Raw genomic sequence first — 24,832 nt, 5'->3', positions numbered from 1 at the left:
TTTTGATATGTACCTCCAAGATAAGGTCCTCTTCTTCTGTTGTCTTTCATTCTGAAATTTTCTTAGTCCTTCATTTATGTTCAGTTCAGAGTGACTGATGATGATGCGCAAGACAATACTCAATTTACATGTCAACAGGTAGATGGATAGACATCTCCTGTCTGACAGAACCTGTTTTTCACCTTTGTTGGTGACTCATACCTTGGTACAGACTTTACGAACGTGTGTGTGTGTGTGTGTGTGAGTGTGAGAGAATAAGTAAACTCCTTACCTAGTATCTGTACATGCATTTCACAGTGATATTGATGACCAGTGTGACACCAGCTTTCCTTTGAGCATTCATGCAACATTCTTTGGTGAACCAGAATGTACATAACAGTGACCCTTGTACAACTCTTAATGCCAGCTGGCAAGCAGGTGCTTGGGTCACAATGATCAATGAGGTATTGGAGGTGTTGAGAGAACTTTATCTCATATCCTTCCTGGCTGGTAAAGGCCAGTGAGGAAACACTGCGTCCATTGCTTGTGGAGATTGAGAGGCACTGACAGAGGGCAGGCTGTCTATTGATTTGAAGGAAGCATTAATGTGACCTTGGTTGAAGAAGTCACTGCTTGATTCTGTTAATCTAGCTAATTATCAACAAGTGTCGCATTTTTATCTTCTTGGGTAAGATTATGGAGAAGGCTGAGGTGAGACAATTCTCATGATATCTAGATGCATTTAGCCTAATCAGTCTGGTTATAGCTTTGGCACAAAGACTGCATGGGTTTTGTCTGTTGATCTCCTCCTGGTGATGGATGAAAATTAGGTGCCCATGCTGGTGGTATTAGATCTTCTGGCTCTTCGGTAGTGTTGATTATGACGTGATGTTGACTCACCTGTGGACCCTGATGGAAGTAGATAAGGTTGCTTATCAGTAGCTTTGTTCTTTCCTTTCACATCTCAACAGGGCAATTGCTCCTCTTCCTGACAAACTCTGACATGTGGGGAACCACAGAGTGCCATTCCGTATAGGGGGGCCATTTTAAGGATTAGTGAAGCGGCATAGAAGTGCAGTGTTTTCAGTAAGCTGAGTTGAGATTAGGGCCCGGATGAAAGCGAGCTGGTGAAGATCAATCCAGACAAGACTGAGGTGATGATCATGTGTTGGGGGAAGCAACCGGAGAGTGTGGCCATCATTAATTACATGGGCCGTAAGTAGTGGGGTTATTTTAAACCCTTTAGCTACTGTTTGGCAATTATATTACAGCAGTGACTCAATCAGCTTTTTACCTTCTCTGTCTGGTTAGGAGCTTGCTGCCTTTCCTTTCTTGTGTGTCCCTTGTTACTGTTACCCATGATTTTGTTTCCTCAAGATTAGACTATTGCAACACTTCTTACATGGGTCTTACACTTTAATAAAACCATTCAGAGACTGAAGCTGATGCAGAAGTTTATTGAGAAGGTCATGTTGCTGGTAGCATGTGACATTGCTCTGGGATCTGTATTGGTTGCCCATTGCTCTCACAGTAGAGTTCAAGGTATTGGTTATGATCTGTAAAATCCCTAAATGGCCTGAGACAGTTTTACTGGAGGGATTGCCTCTTATTCTGTGCCAGACTGCCACAGCAGTGGTCACCAGAAGTACTCGAGCTGGATCACCCTTATAAAAGACGATGTTGGCAGGATGTTCCATGTGAGTGTTCTGAGACTTTGGAACTGCTCCCCACTTAAGTCTGAAATAGGCAAAACTTGGGTGACTTTCAAGGCACACTGCAAAGGCGACAGGTATTTGATGAGGTTTTTGGAGAGGGCTGAGGGTAAGCTCACAACTTTGAAGTGGGGGGAAAGAGTCCAGATGTCTAGCTAACTGAGTTCTTATTGAAGTTACTTCTGCTTCTGGAACTTTATTGTATTGTTATCTACAGCCTTTGAAAGATGCCCCTTTATTTTAAATCTAAATTTGTTTACAGCATTAAGTACAAGATTGTAAGGGTTTTGCAATCTCATGAAATAGCTTGATTACTTAAGAGATGTCTTTTAACTGGTGTGCTAAAGGAATTAATCTAGATATGTGATACAGGTTCAGTATAACTGCAGTGATTATCAGACATCACTGCATTGAACTGAACTTGAAAAAAAGAGCAAACAAATGATAGTTTACGCTGATCAATTTGTATAGTTGATTTTGAAATTAATTTTTGGAAATATTCAGAAGAGATGGAATGGCTTCTGAAATGAAAGGCATGTTGGTAGTTACGTTGCTGAGCATTTTTGTACTGGATCTTAACTTCTGAAGTGATTATATCCAAGGGGAAGGAAACGAGGAAAGAAGATTTTTGAATTCTACAGTGACTACACAATTCCACATCTGTAAAGTATTCCAAGGTGGAGAAAAAAAATCTTGACAACATAACCTCCATTTACTACAGTTGTCACTGCTAATATGTCTGTTTGCACTAGGAAAGCAATAATATAAAGCAGAAAATGTAAGAAAAAAGTGGAAATAAGTCATTAAAGAAAAGTGTTACTTCTGTTCACAGTTCAGATTCTGAAATAATTGGCTATGCTTTGGACACTCTCTACAATATAGTATCGAATGATCTAGAAGAGGAGGAACAAGGTAAGCTGCAGTAGTAACAGTTGTAGTTACCTCCTGAAGTTACATTTAACTTTCATGTTTCCTCTATAATGATTTACATTCAAATTATAAAAATGTAATGGTATGCAGTTTACTTAACACTGCTCCTTTAATGGATCCTATCTTACAGTAGTAGTACTACAATCATTTGTGTGAATGCAAGGAAAGTTGGTTGAGAGTAACTTGCATTGTGGTAATATCAAATCCTTTAACCTATTTCCTTCTGTAGGTACACAAGTATCTGTTTCAGTGGGATTGTGCCTGTAGTTTCATACTAAAATAATCCTTTTGTGGAACATTGTTACATCTGACAATAGACTTAAAGTTGTGTTTGACGATTAATCAATATTTGCTACTTAAAGCTAACACTGAGATGAGTGGCCCTGATCAAATGATACGCTTCTTTTTTTGCTCACTTACCAATGACTATTCCTTAGAAAAAATGGATTCCTTAGAAGATAAAGGTGGTTGTGCATGAGTGTGAAAATATTTTGATTGCCAGAAATTCAATGACTGTTAATTTAGGATGGAAATAATAATAAAAATAAAACAACCCAACAAACACCTCGTGCCTTCCTGCCCCAATATTTCCACATCTGACCCAAAAGCATAATCAATTTGATCTTGAGACTTGATGTTTTTAGTTGCTAATTGTTATTACAGCCTTTTAGAAGAAAATGGTAACAGACGAATTAAATAAGAGGATTAGGCATCATGACGAGGGTTCCCAGTTCTATGTTAAATGATAAAATCACACTGAAGCAAATTTAGAATGAGAATATTTGGTTGATCGTTACAGGCCTTTGAAGGCTTTTTCTTGAATTGTAGCTAAAATTGACAGTCTTCAAAAATGACTCTTAAATAGCCTAAAATAAACATAAAAACTTCAGTGAATCATAACTAAGATTGGGAAAAAGTGTACTTCATGTTAAGGATTGTATATTGGAATTTGCTCACTCTTACTATTAACCAGTAACAGCTGGGGAAATTCCCGCTGCTGAGAATGGGGTAAAACAGCTGTCCAATAAAGTGACAATCTCAGGTTTTCAGACTGATGGGCAGAGTGAGGGGCTTGGGCAGGCCTACCTCCTGTTGGTAGTGTATATAATGGCTGCACTTCTCAGCATGCCTGAGGCTGAGCCTCAGTCTGTGAGCCTTCTGTTGCGCTCTAATAACCAGTTTGTGATAACTAAGGAATGGAGTGATTAGGTCTGGACTTCTTGGCTACAATCAAGTAATTCATAGGCAGCTACCTCTGCCAGAAAGGCATGCTGCAATTTAATTGCACAAATCAGCCAGAGTGACCGGTGCAGTAAAACAAACTACAATTTTGCTTCTGCAACATACAACTTGAATTGAATTTTCCAGGAGACTGCATTTCTCCTTTGTTTTTGTTACTGCCTTTTGCAATTAATCAAAAAACCAGTCCTTAGCTATCCTGTTAGTTGAAACAGTCTAATCTATAGATCCACATACATATTAATTGTTGATTTTAAAAATAAAAGTGTCAAGCACATCAAATCACTTATTGACGTTTTGGGATTTTAAAGAAAACATCACCCTGAATCAGCAAAAGAAGGGTCTGAAAGCCAAGGGAAAACATGGACAAAACATATGCACCAGAGTACACTTAGGAAAATGAGAAACTTAGATATAAGTGCATTTTCCAAAATTCATGGCATGCTAAATATCCATGGATTTATCATGTCTTGCATCCATCATACAGCCCAAGAGCATTGCAAGTAACCAGATGGCATTAACCACCTGTTTTTTTTTTTTATTTCAATTCTATGTAGCACTGGTGCTATGCTGCTGGATTTTTTTAGTTTTGTACTTGAAAAGCTGATATTGCCAACTACATTGATTTTTTTACACAAGTTCTCCAAAAGTTTGAGCAACGTATAACGGAAGAGAAGTCTTGATGGAAAGTAGGTGTAGATCGACCAATACATATAATTTAATGTAATGTCAAAATATTGGCAGAAATGGAAATGTGCTCAAGCACTTTTCTAGAATTTGTTGTGCCTTCCTGTGCATTGCTGAATGAGACTTGCAGCCTGAAGTGCTCAAGGAAACTAACAAGATATATGTGAATCTTGCTTCAGATTCACTCCTTATTGTTTCCCTCTCATCCGTTTTCCCACTGGGTTCATTCAGTTGTCTGTTCTCGTTCAGCCTCCTTTATCGAAGGCACAGGCATCTCTAGTAAAATCTAGTGCTATAATTTGGCGGGCAGGAGTTATTGAACAAATAGGTAGCACTGGTGCATGCAGGTTTTGGCAATGCCTTGATAGAATACTCCCCAAAAGAGGCAGGCTCTGACATAAGAACACTATGCTCAAAAGGCCATTAAAAGCAAAGAATTACTGGACTAGTATGACACGTGTGTGATCAGAAGTATTGCAAGAATACAAGGTTGTCTTGTTCTGCCACTTCCATGACAATTAAAGTAATAAGGTAACAATGGTGGCAGAATTTCAAGATGGCTGCCCTTAAAATCCAGGCTTATACCATTATTAGTTCTGCTGTTCTACAGTAGGATGTGGAAAACTGTTTTACTTGTGAACTTTTCTCTTCTGTTTTTCTCTTTTGTCTACCTTTTACAGATGATTCTGAAGGTAAAAAAACCCTCAATTTATATAGCATGCTGCTTTTATTAGTCATAATTGCTAATCACAAGTTGTTTTTCACCTTAACACTCTCCACTGTTAAAAAGGACACTGTAAGATATTTTTATAATCCTTATTGAATTTTTTAATAATCTTCTCTCAAATTTAAAACTCAATTTCTTACTTTTTTTTTTTTTTTTTTTTTTTTTTTGGGTACCTGAAATGTGTGTTCTCCCCCCCCCCCCTCGCCCATTATGCTCATGTGCTGATGAGATTGTGGGCCTATTATTCTGCCCCATGATTCTAAGTGGTCTTGTTGGCATTCCAATGCCCTAAATACTTCTTGGTTAACTATTTAATTAAAGTGAATACCAGAGCTCAGCATGAGATTTTGGTGAGCAGGTATAGATGCGTAGTGTTCTTGTGTCTAGAACAGGGGTGGGGAACATCCGGCCCGTGGGCCGTATAAGGCCCGCAAAGTCATTTGGTCTGGCCCGCGGGCCGTCCGAAATAATTTGGTCTGGCCCTGGCGGCGGCGCGGTTTTGCGGCAGGGTTCTGTGGGGGGGTGGGGCAGTGCCCGCCGCCGAAACCCTGCCGCCGTTTGCTCCGTTTCGGCGGCGGGGGGAAATTCGGCGGCGGCGCAGTTTCACGGCCGTGGCGGGGAATTCGGCGGCGGACACTCAGGCCACCATCAGGCCCTTGCCAGAAAAAAGGTTCCCCACCCCTGGTCTAGAAGGTTAACTGAAACTGTTATACAGAACAAAAGTCAAACTTTGAACCTTCCAGCCTTCACAGTGTCCCTTTTAAGTACTACACATTAAGAATAAGCCATTATTTTCCTTTCATGGATCTAGTTGCCCACTTATGCACTTTTTTCTCCGTCATCTGTTAATCTGTCTCAGTTCTGGGTTGCATTTAGTGTGTTTTAACTAATCAACTAAGACTGGTGGTTTGAAAAGCAGTATTTGTTACTGAAACATCTAAAATTATGCTTCAGAAACAGAAATATGTACGTGCAGAACTTGAGTATGACTTCATATAACAATAACCAGTCTAAAGCACTTGCAATAGTGTGTGTGTGTGAGAGAGAAATGAAAGTTGAAGTAGTATCCTTTTGATGCATTGCCTGTTTGTTTTTCTAAATGGCCACTCCAGCTTTCCCTTCATTCTAACTTTGTTTAATTTTTCTGATTTTCTTTTTCTATATTTCCTTTACAATCAAATGGTTTTAGGATTTTTCTGATGATTTATATTTAATTTGGCCCTTCCATATGATAGTCTAGGACATATTGATTGGAAACAAAACTATTGGAGTAAGTAGATACTTCAGCACACCGGTAAAAGGAAATGGATGTAATGTTTATCATGCAGAACTCTTTTGAGCATTAAGACACTAGAACTTAATGTAAGAGCAAGTGTATGTGTTAATGAGTCTGCTAGTCACCAAACTTGTTTTTTTCTGAAAGCGGTGGGTGAACTGGAAGTTGTAAAATTTTGCTGTCCCCTTTGTAATCTGAGAACATTGCATCAGGTTCACATGGGTTCAGCTATAGAATCTGCATTTCCAGATTTTTGTAAATTCATGTATGCACATTATTTTTCATTGTTATCAAAAGGGAAAGAAAGAGTTGACAACTTCCTAGACTAAAATTTCAAACAGAACAATTAATCTTAGATGACCCTAATTTTTCAAAATCAGTGGCACCAAATGGTTGCTTGATGAAAGAAATAAATGTAACTTGCATATATTAAGAGTAATGATTGGCAACCCATGATAGAAATGACTAATTTAAAATTTTGTTACCAACCATTTATAATGGAACAGCATAACAAATTAAGAGTTAGACTCTAAAGGCTGCTTCAGTGGTTGAACAAATGCTGACTTTTGTGACCTTTGAAGAAAAGATCAAATGTAAACATCTTCTTTCCCTTGTTCTACCACTGTCCAAATTGTGTACCAAAGTTCAAGTTTGTGGGCAGTTTGTCACCTTGTTACAGGTCTCTAAATTATGGAGGCATCAGCAGCAACTCCATAATTAAGTCTGTATGGAGATATGCAATTAAAGCAGAACTAAAATATTTTTGTTTTGCAAATAATTGACCTGAATTGATCATCCAAATTTGGCTGAATAATTCAGTAGCTCTATGGAAAGTGTTCTGTGTATGTGTTTTGTAAAATCTTTGATAACATTTGCAGATGAAGCATATAAAACTGCTCCTCTCAAAATAGTGCTGTGTGTTGCTCATGTTACTTTGAGCTCCTCTAGCTTAATGCCAATAATCCACAAATTCTTCTTGAGCTAATTGATGACATCTTGGTTGTGGACCCCTTTTGAAACGTTAAAATGAAACAGTTACAAAATTCTTCATATTCGGGGTAACAGTGGAGTTCTACGAAGGTTAGCTAACAGAACTACTCTGTGTGTTAGCTGCTTCTGTTAACTATAGCAGCCATGCTGAGTCACTAGTGCTCTGCATAGACACTTGGGAAGATAAGTAGAGCGCCGTGGAGCATGGGAGTGTGCCATCAGGGAGAGATGTGGCTCCAAGATCATGTGGGAGTGGGGCAGCACAGAGAATGAGTATGGGTTGGGGGGACATCAGAGGTTGAGTGAGCTTTAGGGGAAGAAGGGCATTTTAGCAGCAGGATTCAGGTGGGTTGGGAAGGAAAGAGGCTTGTATCCAGGCAAGGAGGCGGGTGACTGAGCTGAGATTGGTGCTTGAAAGGTTCCCTAAGTGTTACTGCTTCATTGAGCAGATGAGCCATTCAAGTGCTGATGAGTATATGGACCTTAGGCTCTCTCTCCACTGATCCTTTTCCCCCACCCACAGGGCCTCTGCATATAACCCAGTCTGCCCAACTAAAATGTTACTGTTTCTCCACCCACCCCCGTCCTGATCATCCACCCGCTAGCTCATCCCTTGGCTCCTATCCCTTGCTTACTTGGATGAGCCATGAGGCATCTTCATGGGAAGCCAAAAGCATGCAGGAATGTGGCTGGGAGAGCATGGGCAGGAGATGGGGTTTACACTAAATCTGGAAGAGAGTGGAAGAAGCAGCAGGTAAAGGAACTTCGCTCTGAATCACCTGCTTATCAGAGTGCTACTTTTCTGAGTGGAGTGTCTCGTCCATCCACCTGATGCACAGCCTGAATTCCCTTTCATCACCCCCATAACCCTACTCTCTCCTGTTTCCTTCACCCTGTTCCACTACACTGTGTTCTTAGAGTATTAATGTGCTGTGACTAGATGGGGGAATATCTAGCCCAGATTCCGTTCAGGTTGTTAGAATGCGTTGTCCACCACCAGATTCTGTAAAAAGGAATGAAATGACCAGTTACAGTAGTCATCACCTTCTCTGCCCGCCATGCAGCAGTTCTTTTTCTCACTCTCATCGGCCACTTTGGACAAAATGGAAAAATAAGTCTTAATTCTTACCATAAACAAAATAAATCAATGTGTGTCCACAATAAGCAGTCTTCAGTTTTGTAATTTACACATACCTAAGCATGGAAAAATCACTTACCTGAATCACCCATTCACATGTCTATTAGAAATGTTTAGGAAAAGATATCTGTGCAGTCACCATTAGAAGTCTGACACCATGCTGACACACCAGGACAAAATAACAGAACTGCTTTTGATCTATTTATGGAAGCTATGTCAAACCTGATGTTAATTACCAAAGCATGTAACCAACACCTGTGCTCTTAACTCAAGGGTTCCTGTTAATTGTTCAGGATCAAGATGGCGATATGTGGGCTGTGGGACTTGGAAGGGAGATAGCTGAAGCTATATGGGGAACTGATCACTGCAGTGAAACACTTAACTGCTTATTTATTTGGGTTTTATATGGATGATGCAGTCTAGCAACCATTAACTCCAAAGGTAACTTTTCCAATTACTACATTTGATATGCACACAGGACTCTAGACATTTTTTTCAGTTATTGGAATTGTTTTCTTAGTAAATCATATTATGTAACTTTGAGTCAAGTTCAGTTACTATTTCAGGGTTGGAGAAGTGTTAAGTTTTCCTCGACCTACATCCTGTGAGAGAGTCTAACACAAAGATTTCTCACCTGGCAACTCTCTTCCCACTTCACCTTTTATTGAGACAAGTAGGGTGAATGCAACTTAGGAAGCTACACTTCAATTCAATATATTTTTAAGAATCCGTGATTTAGTAATTTTCCCGGGATTGTCTATCCGTGAATACGTGCAGAATGTATTCAGTTGGCATCAGATACAAAACACAACACTTACTCTAATGCCTATAAAAGGAAGGAACACTAGTATTCTTAGATTAGATACTACTAATTGGCTGTTTCATTAAGACAGTCTTGCTATAGAAAAATTTTGTTTCTGACCTTTAGAGAGTCCAGCTACTCAGAGTAGTGCACTAAATGCCCCAAATAAAAAAGGTAAGAGGAGCACTGTCATAATATTTTGCCAGATCAGATCCCGACTTTGCAGCTTCTGCTTCTTGTAATGCCTAAATATGCACTGTAGTGGTGCATCTGCTGCAGAACTCCTCTTGTCGACTGGAAGCAGCTCAGGGGGTAATAGTAAAACCTTCGTAAAACTTCATGTTTTGTACATAGCATGACTCTCCATGCCTTGTGCACTGTCTGTAGTCTGCAGTGGGACTTTCCACATGGTGAATGTGGTATCTGCTGCATAGTGCATGTCGAACCATTACGCAGAGCAGGTAGGAGAAAGTATCATAAGGATTTGGTGTGGTGGTTGGGCTCAGGGCTTCTGCCCCACAGGAGGCACCTGCAAGGGCTCAGCTTCTGCCCCACGGGGCATGCCTGCTGGGGCTTCAGCACTACAGGGAGGGAGGGTCTCAGGGCTTCTGCCCCATGGGAGGCACCTGCCGGGACTCGGGGTTTCAGCAGATGCACCCTGCAAGGCAGTAGCCCCAAGCCCTGGCAGGCACGCCCCGTAGGGCTGAAGCCCTAAGGCTCAGCGGGTGCGCCCTGACTTCAAACTTCTGAAAATTGTTGTATACAGCTCAGAGAATCAGTAAATTTGGCCACCCGTGTTTTACCAAATATTCCTTAATTAACCAGAGCCCTTATCTAAACTTAGTTGTTGCTTTTCCATCATGTCTGGATGATAATTGGGGAGGTTGTCCAGCATGGGAAAATATACGTAGGATGCAACTGTATTCATGATACCTGTCATGCTGTTATAATAACTCTTGGTTTCATCATTGGTGCTTCTCCAGTCTGTCCAACATAAACATCTTAAATAACATATATATAAAATTAACTACTTGTGTAGAACTTCAATAATTCTAACCCAAAGGCTAGGTAACAGGATGACAGTGAATTGCCTTTATGGAATTAGTCCAAATCAAGATCTGAGTGGGTTTTTTGTCACATATACATCTTAAAACTAATATCCCTTTTTTGATAATTCTGAGTTTTCTCATCACTGAAACAAATTATTTTTCAAGAGTAAATAAGCTACGTGAACATCCAGCTTTAGATGGTTTTACTCCTAAACTAAAAGTCATGAAGGAGGGAGCAGTAAATCTTTCTCTTTGGAGAAGATATTGAATGATCTTTGTGACACACTTGTTCAGCTGTGCACTTCACTGCAACTGCATACAAACACTGAATCACCAAGGCTACTTTGTTTACTTCATTTGAAAAGGAATGTGTTTTTTGCTCTTTAAGAGCTGTTTCATCATTTGGGAGCTTGCTTGCATTTTGAGTGTGTGGTCCTGCAGGTGACGTATGTGACTCTGAGCAGACATGACTGATGGAAAATATAATTTCTTGTAAACTGAGCAATTAAAAATAGTCTAGATTTTATTAATTATTGATTTGGGACCTGATCTGAGTCCCATTAAAGTCAATGGCAAGATACTATCATCTTCAATGGAAGCTGAATTAGACTTCTACTTTGTGAATTTATGGTTTTCCACTATTAAAATGAATTAGCTCCTTGTTTACAGTTCTGACTTTGGGATAGAAAAAACTCAGATTCTCTTTCATGTTTAAACCAATGTAAAAATTGTTTGTGGCACACAGATTCCAGGAATGATTACTGTGAAAACAAGATACATTTATTATTCAATATGGCAATAAGGATTCTTTGAACCTTGACTCTTAAGTACCTTATATGGGCTGTGTGTGTGTACTGCAACCTGTTAAAAAGTTCTACAGTTATTTTAATGTTGCACTGTAACAATTTCTTCTTGAATATTACAGAAGAAAATTCACAAAAACAGGTTGATGATCTGGGAAGGCAGTTTACGGAAATCTTCATTAAACAGCAAGAAAACGTCACTCTTCTGTTGACTTTTCTAGAGGTGAGTAGTAGTATGGTAATTTGAATACTGAAGAAACATTAAATTGGGTGCTTAATTCTGTGCTGCTTCATGGATGAAGCCATACGTCTTGCCTCTCTGTTATAGTACAAATAAACTAGAAGCAGTCTAGGAAAAACTTTGGTGAATATGGTGACATTTGGCAAAATCACTCTTGCAGAATGAAGAGGGAGACATCTCACAATAGGATAGATGAGAGTGCTGCCATTTAGAAGCAGACCAGCACTATAAATGGTTAGAGTATGGAACTAGAGTAGAAAAGTGCACTTCCGCAGCAAAGGGCAAGTGCTCTCATCCACACTGAGTTAATTTTTACAGGACGGGTTAAGTGAGCGCAAATGAAGCCTGTCACAAAATGAAAATGAGACGTTACTATGAATCCAGTTGCCTCTTAAATAGGCAAGATGAGCACTTTTTAGGCAGCTCATTGCACCAATCAAAACATACGTTGTGTTAGTCTTACGAGTCAATGACCTGATGTTGGTTTTAGCTTGTTGTCCGTTGTTGTCTGTTTCAGAGGACTGCTTCTAGTTACTTACACTGGTAGACAGGTAGCTGAATTTTCTTTTTTTACAATTAAACTTTGCAAAAACAGGGATTTAAAACACTCTACTTAATCTAGTTAATTACATTTTATAATCATTTGTATTTCGTCATTGTGTATACTTGCAGGAAAAAAAAACCACACTAGCCATCTTTCCTGTAGAACACTGAAAGTTAATGCCTTTCATCAAGCTTTCACTTGTGTACAATAGTCAGTATATTTGAATCTAAATCTTAATGCCTGAAGTTTAGCTTCAGAGTAAGCAGCGATACAAATTGAGAAAATGACTTTGTGAACAGTTAATAGGATGAGATACACAAGGTAGTAATGCTCTGTAGAAACAAGCACTTCTTCCTAGTGAGAGATTCACCATAGTATGTACTCAAAATTAAACCACTAAAATTGTACTTCTAAGGCTTACAATTAAGTTGTTGAAAAATCTGATAAAATGGAACTGTTTCCTAAGCCTAATTATTTGACTTGTAAACACAATCATATTCAGGTTGCTAAGTGGCAGTGAAGGGCACTTCAGAAATACTAAAGTAATGCCTTGATATACATACTTATGTTGGGTAGCAACTTGCTCAACAAGTTGATGCCAGTAATTTAACCATCTGCCCATCAGAGCTAGAAAACCAGAGGAGAAATCAGGAATGTGAATAGCTGAATTTAATTTATAAATAGCTTTGGCCAAGATTTTCAAAATGAACTTGAGACACCTTGAAGAGGCCTTATTTTTGGTGGTGGGTGTTCCTGGTGGATACCTCCATATCATTGGTGCCCCAAATCATTGGTCATAGGGAAAATAGTTCGCCAGATATGCAATGAACCTATCATTATCCATTATTAATAATAAAAACGGAACATTGGTAGCTTGTCTGTATTCACCTTTTAAAAATAGTCTGATTAGATATTATCAGCCCTTCTACTCTGTGCATTTGTACAGATGAGTATTAGACTAGACTAGTACTAATTTGTACTAGAGATTAGTACAATTTATGAGACATTTTAAATCCATCAATATGTAGCTGGTAGTCATGGAACTCCTTCTCTATTTTTGGTCCATTTCTTATCCCAGCCGTTGAATGCCAGATCTCTCCTTTTATGCACTTCAGTTACATAATCTAAGTGGTCATAATCCTTTCTGGTAGGCAGACTCAAACTATGTAGCAGCTACAGATGAACCGATACCTTCCCACCATTCTATCAGTCAGATTTTTATAGTGAAAACTAGAGAAAATAATTACTTTGCTTAAAGGAGATTTTCAAAGATGGGCTAAAATAGATTGGACAGCTTCAGGGAGTGGTAAGGGGATAGAAAATCTTAATTTAGGTCATTGGCTCAGGTACAATCCAGGCTGTTTCACAGTCATTGCTCTCTGATGGCTGTTTGCTGTCTTGTTGGATAAGAGTTGGTGACCTCAGTCCAGTACTGAATGGCCTGGTGGCCACATGGGAAATATCCCATCACGAACAGCATTCCTGATAGTCTTTACAGAGGCCAAGAAATAAATGAATTGATGTGGACTGACCTATCATCTCATTGGCCTTTGCTGAAAATAGATGGAGCTCATTGGTTGAGCGATATGGAGTTGCTGAAACTAAATTGTATACAAAGAATTTTAAAATCGTCAGAAATGCTTTGATTAGCCCAAAGGGGTTGAGAGTGTTTCATGTTACTCAAAAGTCTTATGGGAAAAAAGTCCATCCTTCTTCCAGTCTCACTGGCTCCTGTGCAGTGTGACTCCTCAGGACGCTCTGCTAGTGATGCCAAATTTTTTTTTTTTTTTTTTTTTTTTAATGAAACAACAACAAAAAAACTTTTTGGGTACAAAAGCTTTAGGAACTCTCTAGTCTGTTTAAGGAGATGGTGGAAATTTTTACTTCGAAGCCCAGTTCCCATGCCGTATGGGGCTCTGTGGTGGGCGTGACATCAGCTGAGAGGATGCTGGGACAGTGCACCAAATGGGGGCTGGTGGTTATCCAGTGTGAAGGAAAATGCATTTAGCATGACCTGGGAGAAAAATAATTTTTTTTAAAAAAAGCCAAGGCCTTATCTAAATGAAAGTGACTCTAGTTTAACTCAAGGTGCGGGAATTTAAAAAAAAAATAAAAAAATTTTTTTTAGTTACATTAGTACAAACCCCCATATGGGCACTCTTTAGTTTACTTTAAATCAGTTATGAATTATTTAAACTAAACCAAAATAAGAGTCTACACGGATTCATACCAATTCAAATAAATCTGTGTTTTAAGAAATTTAGTTACATCAGTGTAACTTTCTCATGTAGGTGAGGCCTAGCAGGCTGGCTGGCAGTATTTGCTGGAATACCCCACCTTCTTAGCATCCTGCTGGGGAGAGATGGGGAGGATACAGGTGTATCACTAACACACTTAGATTTATGAGCAGTAGGAGCTGCTTTTGAAGACAGTAGACCTGGGGTGTGGCTTGAGCATTGCTGGTGCTGAAGCTACTGGTAGTTATGTTACTATTTAAAGGAAAAACCAAGATTGGGGTGAGAGTTGACTGCAGCATGTGCGCTGTTACAGAGCAGCTGGGGGAAAGGGACCTGGTTACAGTGATGAATGTCCATCTACATTAGGACCATTTGGCACCCAGTCATATAGCTATCCTGTTTTTAAAGTCACTGTGTAGGTCACTTCCAAGAGTGAAATGCTCATGGATTCATTGTTTAATGAACAATGATTGTGTATATCATTGCAGGAATTTGACTTCCACGTTCGCTGGCCTGGAGTGAAACTTCTTACATCACTGTTAAAGCAGCAAGGACCCCAGGTGCAGCAGATAATTCTTGTCAGTCCCATGGGTAAGTAGTTTGGTTTGTCACTGGCCAACTTCAACTGGAAATTCAGTGAAATGTCAGTGCAGATGGACACTTCTAACATAGCATTACAACAACTCTTGAAGTGACTTCACAAAAATTACATTTTGGTGTTCTTTATTAAACTGCTTATGGTAATTCACATCATGTGACTGCTTGCTTTTTCAGGTGTCTCGAGACTCATGGATTTACTCGCAGATTCTAGGGAAGTGATACGGAATGATGTAAGTACAGAACAAAGGTATTCCGATCATGCTCGTACATAAATTTAGAGCTTCATAACTAGAAGTTCTCCACTGCATTGTTTCTGTAATGCTACACTCACCTTCCGCTTATCCCTTCTGCTTCAGTGTCTGTGTGTTCTGGAGAGGCTTGAAAGGAATGGGTTAGCATGTCCCTTGGACAGATGCAGTCTTTGTGCCAGATGGTATTTGCATCAGTAGCTCGAAGAACCACAAAGTTCCTTTCATACATCCCCACTTATTTTGGTTGCGTTACTTGGTGATAGCTAGTTTAAAAGCATTTTTGTTATAATTGTAGCAATTTGATGCGATTGACAGCATGAAAATTCAATTTGTATGTTTTCTCTATGAATGGAAAAAATCCCTATGACCTTAGTATTTGTAAACACATTGATCTGTGCCGTCACTAATTCTAGGTTAAATTAAATAAATTCATACAAAATGAGCTTCCAAGATAGATGGTTGCTCATATAAAACTCAGCAGTTCTGAATCACCTCTTTTTTTGGTTCAAACATCAGACTTATTGTTTTGAGAGCTAATACATGTTGCTCATCTCAAATTTTACACAATAATTACAGGTTCTTCTTTGTTTACCTATATTTCCTCTGTTGTCAATTTGCCTCTGTCTTATCTCCCTCCTTCACTGTCTAGTTCTGCTCTGTCCTTCCTCTTTCCCCACCAAAATCTCACACCCCACATTACTGTGGAGTGCTGCTCTATATATGATAGTTTTAGTTTTTATAGCCACTTCCTGTCTTAATTCTTTCTTTTAGCAGTTTTTTACATTGCTGTTTAGAACTAAGTTTGAAGCATTCCTCAGTACTTCACACACTCAGTGGTAGGTTTTGATGCAGTTTGCCATATGCATTATATAAAATTATATCCGGTAATCCCCACCAAGATTTACACTGCTAACGTATTATAACTATTGAGGAGAGTACTTCTTTAAAGCTAATGTTCTTCTTCTAGTGAAGCTTTGTCTACTCACTATATTTATCTCCTTCCTGAAGGGAGTCTTGTTACTACAGCAGCTGACGAAAAGCAATGCAGCCATTCAGAAAATAGTTGCTTTTGAAAATGCATTTGAGAGACTGCTGGATATCGTAACAGATGAAGGGAACAGTGATGGAGGTATGAACTGAATGTTGCTTTACTCACGAGGTGGTGATGGAGATAAAATTCTAGGGCTATTGAAATGCTTGGGTCAATCAAAGTAAACAAGAAAAAATCTTGAGATTCTAATATAGAAACCATAGAGTGAAACATCAGATGGTCACAGTCAGTGACTTTCAGGAGTTACCAGTGCAATGTGGCTAGTAAAGGGCCACGTACATATGGTAGGATCATATTAAAAGTGGTGGGAATGAGCAAGTATACAACTTCTAGGATCTTGGATTCTGTTTTGAGGACTTCCATTAGAGATTTGCAGACATAAATTCTTCTTTGAACATGTATCCGTGTGGATCCCACGGTGAGTGTGCATGTGCAGAAGAATGGACAGCCAGGTGGGTGAGTAATCTTCAGGCTCTTATGGCTGAACCTCCTGATGTGGCAGTCCGTAGGGACAAGGTGGTGTTCAGACATCACCCGAAGTCATCTAAACTAGTCAATCAACCTACCTGTCTTCTTCCCGAAGCCAACTCGGCACTGGGGGGAAAGAAATTACACAGGACTTTCCTTTATTACATGGACAGGACCAAACCATTCAGTCTGTCTGTAGTCACACATTGACATTCTAACGGTCAAGTGACCTCTTCCCAGAGAATGTTGAAATGAGTAACACAGCAGTGCACCTCTTCCACTGACTGTGAAAGCTCACTCTAGTACAGTGCATGCAACATCCTCTGCCTGCTTCAGAATGTGCCAGCATCAGACAACTGTAAGGCAGCAATGTGATGTAACCTGCTGTTGAACAGAGTCTTGTATTTAGTTGCTAGGTTAGATGCTAAGCTCAGGTAAGCAGTTCTACAATCATTATTTGACTGATGTAGCTGAAACTCCTCATTCTCACCAGCCTGATGAGACACTGCTTGCCAGTCACTTACGGTGGGATCCACACTGACATACTCAAACAAGAAAGAATGATCACTTTTCCACAGTAACTGGGATTTTTCGAGATGCTGTAGTTGCATATTTCATGACCCACCCTCTATCATCACCTTCCTGAGTAAGATGTATGGGTATGCATGCCTACAGTGGGGTCCATACTGACCACAGCATGTTGGAGACCCATGGTTACCACAGTGTAAGTAACCATTCTTTATACCTCTGTAAATACACAGAATAACAAACTACTGCCACCTACCCCTTATTCTAAAAACAGTCATTCTGGATTTAAACAGTCTGTGGCATTGGAGGTGAAGGGAAAATGCCATCCCAAACAGCTAGTGTAAGAAATGCTGTCCATTTTCCTTGCGTCTTCAGCTTAAAACTTGCGGCTCACCACACTGCATATCCAAACTTCTTGTCCTAGACAAGATGCAATGAATAGAGATTGAGAATGTTGTAGCACTCCTCACGTAAGCTATGTCATGCTAAAAACCCAGGGGGATAATAAACAGTAACAGCTGTTTGGGATGAGGGAAGTTGGCAGGCCATTGCCAATGTTATGATGGAAGGGTCAAAAATGTTTAGACTCAAAGGATATTGTTAAGTAGATAATGATGTCATGAGAAATATTTCTAATAGTTTGAAGAAAGAAAAAGTGAATGAGAAAATTGCAGAGATGGTACCTATTTTCAGAAGCACTAAGCTCTCTCTGCTCTCTTCCCTCCTATTTCGCCACTTCAGGTTTGATTATCTTCACTATGACCTTCCTGAGGCATGGGTTACATAGCATGAGTAGTAGGGGAATGCTGTCAAACAGCCGGTCCCTGTTGCTCACTACCCTAATGCTACACACCCATGCCTATCTTTTTCACAAGGCGAGGGAATTAACTTTTAAGCCTCTGTATCAGTAAATCAGATTTGATACCAGCTGAACAGCACAGAAACCAGGAGGGCTTTGTCACCAGTCATTCTGCCCCTTTCATAAATTGCTCAGCCTAATGTTTTAATCAGATCCTTTTTCTCTGTACACAGATTTTGGGCATTATTGCTTGTTTTCCGTGTCCTCAGTGCCATGCCAGCTCCATTTAAATTAGATTATCTTGCTAATTAGGTCTAAGAAGGTCTTCTCCTCTCTTTCAAAAGTTTAAATTAGAAATAACTTTGAAATGAGAGGAGAGAATGTTGAGTCTTAGTCCCTGAATAGAGCTAGTGGATTACCCAGTAAGAATTACTACAGTAAAACCCTTCCCTTGGATCACTGGTGTCATACTAGTGTATTTAGGATTGTCTTTATCTTTCTTTACTGTTGCTGTGGAAAAGGAGACTGCAGAAGCCTATTCCTGGAATAGAGACATCAACTTACTTCAAGCCACTAAAAAAGCCCCCAAAAGATTGAATTTTCATTGCCACAAGAAACCTTTTTATTATACACAGTGCACATTTTCTTAACAAATGCATTTCTTTTTAGAATTATGGAAGAGCCATAATTCTGTCACTACCATGAAACACATTAACACTTCTCCAGTGCATTTCCTCCTTGGAGATTTCAGTGTGGTGTCTTGTTACATGTGGCTCTCTACTAGACTGAAGTTGGCCTTGCTAGAATTAATTGACAGGAAGTATTCTGTTCTGCTATACCTGGAAGGTCTTAGTCCTCTGGAGATGGAATATCTTTCACTTTTTCTCAGTTAATCCTTGCCTTACCTCTTATCTTTCCAGGAATAGTAGTGGAAGACTGTCTTCTCCTGTTACAAAATTTGTTAAAGAACAATAATTCCAATCAGAATTTCTTTAAAGAAGGTTCGTACATTCAGCGTATGAAACCTTGGTTTGAAGTTGGAGATGACAACTCTGGTTGGTCGGCTCAGAAAGTAACTAACCTTCATCTAATGTTGCAGGTAAAACAACTTTCGACTTGCTGGAAACAGTGCTAAGAATTTACATACTTTCTTCTGCTCTCTAAATCACTATTTTTCTGCATTCGTGGCAAGACTAAATCTAGTCAATTGAAGGGGGAAAAAACCAACAAACCCACAATAAAGATACCTTCAACTACACATACCCAGAGCACTTCTGACAACTTGTATGGTTTGATCATCATTTGCCCATTATTATTTTAAGAATGGGTAACTGATTCTTTCTGTCTGCTCTTGCTGTGTGTAATTCTCATTCTTTCTCTCCCTGGTTGCCGTGTGTAACATCAGACAGTGAAAGTGTGCATAGAGCTCTGTCAAATCTACAGAGTAAACTGAAAAAGTGCAAGTATTTTTAATAATTCAATTAACAGTAATCTTCTCTTTCACTTGGGAGTGAAGGGAATAGTCACACAGAAGTGTTTAACTCTTTTTTTCAAGTTCTTGGGGTTTTTCTTTTTCTCCCAGGTCACAGGAGAGAGTTTGGCTCTTGTAAGGGTCTTCGGAAGGTCACAAGATGCTGTATGATCACTTGGCTCTGATTTCAGGCTGTCTTCATTCTGCCTTTCGTATGGCATTCATGCATAAAACTGTGTTAAGAATACTTTAAGGTTGCATGCTTGATCACTCTGTATTGGCATTTCCCAGTTTAAGATTGGGTGTTTTAATTGTAAGTCTAGCCCCCTGGTCAGCGGAGTGTGTCCAAACCGTCTGGAATCAGCTGATCACACGTGATCATCATTGAAACATTTTGCACAGTCTGCCGTAAGCAGCATCTCAAATGGACAGACTTAGGTTTTGTCTGTAGAGTTTGGAAGTGTTACCACTATTTTACAAATAAACTCCTGGTATCATTCTTACCATAGTTGAAAGAATATAAGAGGTGAGTCTTCAGTGCTTGGTTTGAATTGTACAGGAGTAGTCCTTTGTAAAGACCTCCATTAAACGTCATGGCAAGTGAAAATGTACAGCACAGAGGTCTAGCAGCCTGTGGAAGCCAAATATTGGGGGTAGCATCTTTACCATGATATTGGATGCTGGATGTGTTCAGCATGCCAATGTGAATACAGTCTCTGTAGTCAGAATATTACTGAATGCCATAGGCATGTTTACTAGTCTCCCCACAGCAAAGGGTGGCAGAGATGTAAAATATATTACATAAACACCCTGGAACCTCTTTTGGAATTGTAACTATCAATATGTCACAACTAGAATTTGAGCGAAGTCAAATACTCCTAATACAAAAGTTCTCGAAAGTATGTAGTGTATAGGAAAAAGGAATGAACACAAGATACATCCTTAAAAACTATTAGAAGAATAATAGTAGGCTTCATTTTTTATTTGGTTTTGATAGAGGGATTTCCACCTGCAAATGCACGCATGCGCTATTCATCTCTTGTATACAAGAAACTGTTAAACCATAGCAGCAGTTGGTGTCTTGCAATGAAAAAACCATATTGGTCTACCACTGTTAACTAAAAAATCAATTAATTCCAGCTATATTATTTAGCACTATATAATGTGTTATGAATGTTGTCATTTTTAGTTACATTTCAGCTCTTTAAAATATTTTGAAAAAACTTTTGGTAAATGACTTTTAAAAACGTGTTAATGTTTAGCATTATACCTATTGTTCAATTAATTTATTAAAAAAGTGACTCAGTTGTTTGAAGCTCTTGCAAAGTATATATCTCATGCGTGTTTATGATGCCTTTGTAAAGTATATGGAATTTGCCTTCACAGTGAATTCATAACTGGGGCGATTACTTAATTGGCACTTCTGTTTTTACTGAGGTGCCAATTAGGATTTTTTTCTGTATTCTAACTAATGGCAACTGTTTTAAGAACAATGAAACTTGATAATTTACTCTGAAGGAATGCTGCCCTCTTGTGAAAAGTTACTAGATTCAGTTTATGACAGAACTATGTGCACAAGTAGCACAGTTGTGAAATTTGGATATGTAGTTTAAATTCCTCAGATAGTTTCAACACAAGCAGCGGGCTCTGCCATTTCAGAATCTCGAAGGAATCCTTGGGTGTTGAGTTTTATTTTAACTTCTAATCCAATGGTAGTTTTACGAATGTAAGACGAAAAAGGGTCCTGGCCATTTGTGGTAATTAAAAGCTGCATTCTTTTTGAAGAGTAGAATTGACTTGCGTGTCCTGGCTAGATTCCAATTTAGGTAACTTTCTACTTAAATTCTCTCAGCAGTTTCAATAGTCTTCAAATGCTACTTGGATATTGACTGTTTTGTACAGTAATTCTCATTTTCTCTTGTTCACCATGTGAACCAAGCCTAAGGAAGAGAAACAGCGACCTCCTTCAGTTTTCACAGGTGCATGAAATCAGTGTTTAACACCAGGATTCACTTTGTCTCTACACAAATGTGCATTTCTCTTCTTTGCAGCTTGTACGGGTTCTGGTTTCTCCCACAAACCCACCGGGTGCCACCAGCAGTTGTCAAAAAACCATGTTTCATTGTGGGTTATTGCAGCAACTTTGCACAATCCTGATGGCAACTGGAGTTCCTGCTGACATTCTGACAGAGGTAAGTAGGGAGAGGAGGTAGCCAAGGAGTGGGAAAACAGTAGTACATGAGAATATCTAGCTATATGTATACACTGAAATCATATTAGATTAATTTAATATTCCTCAACTGTCAGTTTTGGAAGTTTGAGAAATTTCTGTTTTCTCCTTCCCATGCAATGGTATATACATTAGAGGAACAGCTCTGTAAAACAATGGGAACTAAAACTTACTTTGTTTCTTGAATCTAACTTGAAGTGTGTGTGTGAATGTGTGTGAATTCTAAATTTAGTGGAAGGTAACTTGATTTGCTCACTGTTTTTGTGGGGTTAAGTAATCCCATAGTCATTTGGTCTCTTGTCTTTTTCCTGACCTTCAGTAGCAGTGTGAACAAGTGAGCATGAGTTTGCACAGCTGCAATAATAGATGTATTTTTCTAACTTCTGGGAAGTCCCTTACCAGGTTAAGAGGAGGACAATTAATCCCTGAAGACACTAACTAGGTCAGGTGAATCCCAGTGATTGTCCCACCTCTAACATAGGAGCCTTGTCAAATGTGCTTGAAATGTTTATCATAGCAGTTGCATTTTTAACTCTAGGTATCCAAAAGATGTTTGTCTAGCATCACTTCTGATGACGGTATATAACAACCCTCTTAGCTTCTTTCATTTGCGATTTGCCTCCATTTCACTGTTGGCTACCTTCCAAAGAGCTTTAGTTGACTAAATCACTTCAATCTCACTGCTTACTCTCGGTAATTTACCTCCAACATAAACCTGGTTTTAGCTTAGTTTTCTGTGGTAACCTAGTAAGCTGACTCAAGTAACCTAGACTACTGAAAATGCTGTGTGCCATATCCCATCTCATGTGTGACGCATCCTGCAGTTACTTTTCTTCTGTTACATGATGGTCTTCAAAAGATCGAGGGGTTAGGCAGCAGCCTTGCACCTCCGTGCCTCCTGAATTTGCAGCTTCCCTCTGTAATCTACACCTTTCTGAGACATGTTCAGGGTATCCTTTCTACTTTCCTAAATGACTAATACCGTTAAAATCAAAGGATATTTGGCATCCTTGCACTTTCTCATCAAAGTAAGGGCTTCTAAATTTAAAATAGACTGTCCTAATATTTTCAAATACAATGTTAAAAAGTTTGTATCTGAGTCAGTGTATTCCATAAATATTTTGACTGTTGTAGGAATTAGCTTATTGCACTTTTTTTTTTATATGTTTATTTCTATGTCATCTTTGTGTGGCTTGCTTATTCTCTTTTAGACCATTAACACTGTGTCAGAAGTCATTCGAGGACGCCAAATAAACCAAGACTACTTTGCTTCTGTAAATGCACCTTCAAATCCACCGAGGTAGGGGAAGAAAAATGCTTAACCCTTTATCAAACAAAGTTAATTTGGCATGGGAAATAGCAAGTTAATATAGCTTCCATTTAGAATCACTAATCAGTCAGAAAGGGAGTATTTTATTTAATATTTTAAGGCTACAGTAGGTTGCATCAAAGTAAGGCTTCTCAATGGAAGGATTATCAAGCATGCATTAATTTAAGTGTGACTATGTCTACCCAGCATGGCTTTTGAACGGGTCTCACTTAACACCTTCCTTCATGATCTAGAAAAGGAAACTAACAGTACATTAATGACAGCTGTGGAAACTGAATTTGAGGAGCTGTCACGGCCAATGAAAGGAGAGAGAATAAATAAGAGACTCAGGATATATCTATGCAATTAAAAACTCGCAGCTGGCCCGTGTTAGCTGACTTGGGCTCTTGGAGCTTGGACTATAGGTGTGTGTAATTGTGGTGCAGATGTTCAGACTTAGGTTGGAGCTCAGGCTTTGGGGCCCTTCCCCCAGCACAGGATCCTGGAGCCAGGGCTCCAGCCTGAGCCTGAATGTCTACTCCGCAATTAAACAGACTCTTAATCGGAGCCCTGCAAGCCTGAGTCGGTTGGCATGGGCCAGCCACAGGTTTTTAGCTGCAGTATAGACAGAAAAATAGACAGAATGACACTGATTGAGGTGGGTGAGAGGAGGCAAGCCAGTACGTTTAGGAGAAATTATTCTACCATGCACCACGTATATTCACTGAGAGGAGAACTTATAAAGCAGCATTCCTGCAAAGTGTGAGATGAGCAGCAGCAAACTGGACATGAATTTGCAACTTGCTACAGCAGTTTTTTAAATCCAGTGCAGTGTAGGGCTACCTATGGCAAGGCTTTATGACCTAGAGTAGAGAAGTAAGATTTTCTGTCCAGCTCTGTTGTGACGGCATCTGAATATTGTATTCAGATTTGAACACATCCTACTATAAAGATGTTGACATGTGGGAGAACAGTAACAAGCTATCAGAGCTGAAGAGACTGATCTCCGGTAAAACATGAAAATGGATTAATATGAATAACTCAACTAAGCAATTAGGAAGGGGAAAAATAGGTCTGTCAATTATTTGAATGATGGAAATACCAAGCAGGGAGAGGAATTCAGTGTTGTACTTGAAGATACAAGTAGTCAGAGTAATGGAATAGAATACAAAATAAGAACATTCTGGTTGCCTATATAATGAGAAGAATTTCCTTATAGCAAGATCTGTTAAGTAGTGGAAAAGCCTCATTGTATGAGCTTTTGGTGCTAGACAGGACTAAATACTATAGAAAAGTCCTGTAGGAAATAATCATGCACTGGCCAGGAGATAGGAGTGGATGATCCAGCAGGTCTCTTTGCTCTCCCATTATTACTCCATGATAAACATAATAAACAAAATGTACTATAGTGAAAGAAAAATATTTTGTGTTTAAACCTGAAAATCCAGTTACCTTTTAAAGATAAATATCCCAATATATGGTAAACCTTATTTAGAACTAAAGCTGATAAATATAACTTGCCAAGGAACTAAGGTATTAAGTAGAAGCAGCATCTGAAAGAGTTGCTGTGACATTCTGTTAACGTGTACAAAGCTTTTTCTCCTACCTGGCCTAGCAGGTAGCTCTGCTGTAGCGTCTTAGATGTCAAACCTTTCATTTCAGTTGTAAAAATACATCTGATGATACACATTGGCGCATTGCAATTATAACATTCAGCACAACAATTTTTTTTGCATCAAATAACCCCAAAACATAGTTGTAAAAATATAGT

General features: G+C 39.2%; 1 protein-coding gene across 3 annotated transcripts in view; it reads left to right on the top strand.

Annotated features, from left to right (window-relative positions):
• Window positions 1–24,832, top strand: part of USO1 (USO1 vesicle transport factor) — a 67,197-nt gene that overhangs the window by 12,767 nt on the left and 29,598 nt on the right. For all 3 annotated transcript variants that reach the window (XM_067556981.1, XM_067556982.1, XM_067556983.1), the window contains exons 4-11: window positions 2,524–2,603; window positions 11,455–11,555; window positions 14,843–14,945; window positions 15,129–15,184; window positions 16,214–16,334; window positions 18,972–19,150; window positions 21,574–21,714; window positions 22,964–23,052. In XM_067556981.1, the coding sequence (XP_067413082.1) occupies window positions 2,524–2,603; window positions 11,455–11,555; window positions 14,843–14,945; window positions 15,129–15,184; window positions 16,214–16,334; window positions 18,972–19,150; window positions 21,574–21,714; window positions 22,964–23,052 (870 nt within the window). The remainder of the gene's footprint in view (window positions 1–2,523; window positions 2,604–11,454; window positions 11,556–14,842; window positions 14,946–15,128; window positions 15,185–16,213; window positions 16,335–18,971; window positions 19,151–21,573; window positions 21,715–22,963; window positions 23,053–24,832) is intronic.

Source organism: Emydura macquarii, unplaced genomic scaffold (genome assembly GCF_026122565.2).
Source record: "Emydura macquarii macquarii isolate MOO-44397 ecotype Brisbane River unplaced genomic scaffold, CSIRO-AGI_Emac_v2 contig_1790, whole genome shotgun sequence".
Classification (NCBI taxonomy): domain Eukaryota; kingdom Metazoa; phylum Chordata; order Testudines; family Chelidae; genus Emydura; species Emydura macquarii.
The sequence above is the reverse complement of the archived record's forward strand: the minus strand, read 5'-3'. Positions and strand labels throughout refer to the sequence as shown.